The sequence below is a fragment of the Herpailurus yagouaroundi genome, unplaced genomic scaffold (assembly GCF_014898765.1).
Source record: "Herpailurus yagouaroundi ecotype Mexico unplaced genomic scaffold, PumYag 308, whole genome shotgun sequence".
In the NCBI taxonomy this organism is placed as follows: domain Eukaryota; kingdom Metazoa; phylum Chordata; class Mammalia; order Carnivora; family Felidae; genus Herpailurus; species Herpailurus yagouaroundi.
The window spans coordinates 2,889,135-2,893,549 of record NW_024412525.1 but is presented as its reverse complement, the minus strand read 5'-3'; the positions used below and the strand labels follow the sequence as shown (position 1 = coordinate 2,893,549).

The following is a 4,415-nucleotide window of genomic DNA, read 5'->3' as shown; positions in this document are numbered from 1 at the left end:
TTATTAATAGAGATTAATAACAAAGATTATTAATAGAGATTAATAACAAAGAGATTGCTTTAATAGAAATCTACTTTAATATAAGATATAGTAAAGGAAAGAGCTGTCCAAATGGCTACATGCTACCCTCCCTCCCCACCTTTTTTCTCGCTAAGACCAAATGTCAACAAACTAAGGCCCACAGGTCAAATCCAGCTCACTGCCTGTTTATATAAAGTTGTATTGGTACAGTCATGCTCATTCATTTACATATAGTCTATGGTCGCTTTCATGTTACAATCACAGAGCTGAGTATCTGTTGACAAAGACCTAAAATATTTACCATCCGGCCCTTTACAGAAAAAGTCTGCTGATCCCTGGCCTAAACAACTAACCCCCCATAAATTCTGAGTTGCTTTCTGTTCCAAAGATCCAAAGACGGTTCTAAACTCATTATTCCTAACAATGCTATGTGGCAGGTATGATTATTAACTCTAGAGTCCCGATGAGGAAACTATGGCACAAAAAGTTTAGCAAACTGCCTAGTCACACAGTAGTAAATGGCAGAATTGGAACTTGAAATGCTCTTAACCACTGTATAGGTCAGAACTCCACACTCTCTCATTCTCAAATACTCCAAATAAATAGATATTCCTATTCCCAACCCCCCTCCCCATGTCACCATATACATTCATGCTATTCTAAACTACTCGATGCTTGGTTTTATGTATTACCAATGTCATTAAATTAAGATAGATAAGGTTTTCCAAAAAGTCTTGCTTCTACTAGTGTGTCTAATGATTGGTTACTTTTTCCCCCCCTTTTTAATAATGATTGCTTACTTCTTGCTGCCAGTATGGCTCCTGTTAAGGCACCACTTGTGATGGAGTTCCAGGGATCTTCTTTTCCTCTGACTTGAACCATACTGCAGTCAATCATGGAAAATAAACCACCCCAAACTGCAAAACTACCTATTTTATTAAAAAAAAAAACAAACAAAAATTTCATTTTTCATCTTATATTTAAAATATTACAGCCAAAAATAACTTTAACAATACTATATTCTTAAAACTCTCACACTCTAAACTAATACATGCAAACACAAGTTTGGATAAGCACTGAACAAAACGCAGAATACTTATCTTTTTAATAAAGCTTGGGTTGTATTTTATCTGCTGGAAAATTAGCAATGGCCCAAAGCCTAAAAGAAATAAGCAGGCCTAGAAGAGTCAGGCTAAACACATTCAAATCTCTCTGTATCTCTGTTCAAAAGGCAATAAACACAACAAAGCCACACTGTTTCTTCCTTTTTTTATTTTTATACCTCTACATTACCTCTATTTTTTTCTTTCATTAAGTGTCACTGAGCATATATACACTCTATGAAATCGCCAATGGGGATACTAAAGAAATCCAGCTGTCCTGGAATGTATTATAGGTGTAAGCCAATACATGCTAAAGTGGCTCATGACTGATACAAATAGTTAGAATTGTGGAACATCAAGGGGAGAGAAATTATCTTTCCCCTCTCCTTCTATTCCTCAACCATGAAACTAAAACCAACACTAAATCAAGTTACTTCGCACTTAAACTCTCCTAAACTCAATAACCATTTTGTCAAATAGAAAACAAACACCCACACATACACATACACACACAAAATGTAGAAAGACAACACTAAAATTTTAACTGTCGGCATCTCAGGGTGACATAGCACATGACTTAGTTTCTTTGTGCTTGCTTTACTATCCAAATCTTCTAAAATGAGCACACATGACTTACACGTATTAAGAGTTGTTATATTTATCATGATTAAAGAAGAAAAACTGCCCCAAAGAGCTCTAGTCACTTTATTCTTTATCCCCTGAAATCTCAAAGTAGTAGGGGTGTGTTAGTAAGGGCAATACACTGGGTTCCATCAAATGTCAGACCCAAATCATCACCAAAATCCTTTCCCAGTTTTCACATTATCTATCCACTAAATCTAGTAGATACAACCAGTTGAAGCATAGCATAAGCTCTCATTCTGGGTCCAATACTAGATATCATATACTATATAAAAATAAACTAGTTCTGTTTTCTAACTCAGTAATTCTATGCCCTGGGAGAGATCTGATGCCTAGGTATATTAGAACTGCTTCACTAAATTCCTCAAACAAGGCTCTCCCACTCCCTCAAAAGAGTGTGAAACTTGCCCATCCTCCAAGAATAACTGCCAGAGTAAGCTATGGTTACTGATGAGAATGGAGACATTGAGTCCAAGCAGGGCAAGGAGAATGTCCGCACAGATGGGTGGCCAAGGGTGAGAAGGCTGTCTGAACAGAGGGGTGGCCCAGTGTGAAGAGCCAGAGCCAAAGCAGTGTAAGGAAGGGTCCTCAAGGAAGGACAGCCAGGCATGGAGTTGAGTGTATCCTTGTGGAAGGGTGGCCTGATGTGGGGTGCCACAGCCCAAGCAGGACAAGGAGGGAGGTATTCATATAAAAAGAGAGAAGGTAAGAATAAATCCGGTGCAGCTGGATTGGAATTGAAGTATAAGTGTCATCTCATGACTTTCAACATGTATGTACAGATATAAATTTGCGTTTGTATATTTATATCATGGTTAGTGTGTATTCACATATACACACATACATCCCCAAGCTCTATTATAAAGAGGGCCTGGGAACAGCAACACCCCAATAGCGATGATACACTTTGTGTCCAGATTTTGGCTTCTAAATACCATTCTCAATTAAACAGAGCCGGAGCTGTGTGGAGAAATGGCTGACTTCATGGATAGAGCAGGGTAAGTATACGATGAACCTGGAGTATCTTATTCCAAAATGCAAAAGATGCTTTAAGAATAATAGGGATGTGTTAAAAGTCCCCCATGAAATTTCCCCTATGAAAATATAAGACTCTTCAGGATACAATTGTGATTTTCCATGTTGCCTGTCCCTTGGATTTTGACTGGAAAAGCTCAGCAAATGCTCACTGAATTAAATTGAAAATGTTATCCCAGTATTAAAAAAAAATTTTTTTTAATGTTTATTCATTTTTGAGAAAGAGACAGAGCGCGAGTAGGGGAGGGGCAGAGAGAGAGAGAGAGAAAGAGAGAGAGAGAGAGAGATGGAGGGAGGGAGGGAGGGAGAGGGAGAGGGAGACACAGAATCTGAAGCAGGCTCCAGTCTTTGAGCTATCAGCACAGAGTCCAATGTGGGGCTTGAACTCACAAACCCTGAGATCATGACCTGAGCCCGAGTCAGTGGCTTAACTGACTGAGCAACCTAGGCACCCCTCATCCCAGTATTGTTAATTTAAAAAAAAAAAAAATTTTTTTTAATGTTTACTTATTTTGAGAGACAGACACAGAGTGTGAGAGGGAGTGGGGCAGAGAGAGAGGGATACACAGAATTGGAAGCAGGCTCCAGGCTCCGAGCTATCAGCATAGAGCCCGATGCGGGGCTCGAACTCACAAACCGCGAGATCATGACCTGAGCTGAAGTCGGCCACTTAATGGACTGAGCCACCCAGGCACCCCTTAATTTTTTTTTTAACCATTTATTCATTTTTGAGAGACAGAGCACGAGCAGGGGAGGGGCAGAGAGAGAGGAAGACACAGAATCCGAAGCAGACTCTAGGTTCTGAGCTGTCAACACAGAGCCTGACATGGGGCCGGAACCTACAAACTGTGAGATCATCATGATCTGAGCCAAAGTCAGATGCTTAACCAACTGAGCCACCCAGGCACCCCTCATGCCAGTATTTTTAAAAAAGCAAGGCACCATAAAGATTTTTCAATAGCTTTCTTAAAAAACCAATCCCAAGGATTGAAATAAACAATCCCAATTCACTCATACCACAACTTACTCTTCCTCTATTTCACCCTGATTGTTTAATTTTAGAACACTTTTATTTTTTTTATTTTTATTTTTTTTTCAACCTTTATTTATTTTTGGGACAGAGAGAGACAGAGCATGAATGGGGGAGGGGCAGAGAGAGAGGGAGACACAGAATCGGAAACAGGCTCCAGGCTCTGAGCCATCAGCCCAGAGCCCGATGTGGGGTTCGAACTCCCGGACCGCGAGATCGTGACCTGGCTGAAGTCGGACGCTTAACTGACTGCGCCACCCAGGCGCCCCTAGAACACTTTTAAAGTCACAGAAAAGTTGTGAAGATATAGAGTTCCCATATATCCCACATCCAGTTTCCCCAATTTTTTTATTATTATTTATTTATTTAACGTTTATTCATTTTTGAGACAGAAAGACACAAAGCATGAACGGGGGAGGGTCAGAGAGAGGGAGACACAGAATCTGAAACAGGCTCCAGGCTCTGAGCTGTCAGCACAGAGCCCGACGTGGGGCTCGAACTCACAGACCGAGAGATCATGACCTGAGCCGAAGTCAGCCACTTAACCGACTGGGCCACCCAGGCGCCCCTATTTTTTTTTTTTT

General features: G+C 40.5%; 1 protein-coding gene across 1 annotated transcript in view; it reads right to left on the bottom strand.

Moving 5' to 3' along the window:
• Positions 1-4,415, bottom strand: part of TIMM17A (translocase of inner mitochondrial membrane 17A) — a 19,531-nt gene that overhangs the window by 3,881 nt on the left and 11,235 nt on the right. The window contains exon 4 of the mRNA XM_040462092.1: positions 822-950. Within this exon, the coding sequence (XP_040318026.1) occupies positions 822-950 (129 nt within the window). The remainder of the gene's footprint in view (positions 1-821; positions 951-4,415) is intronic.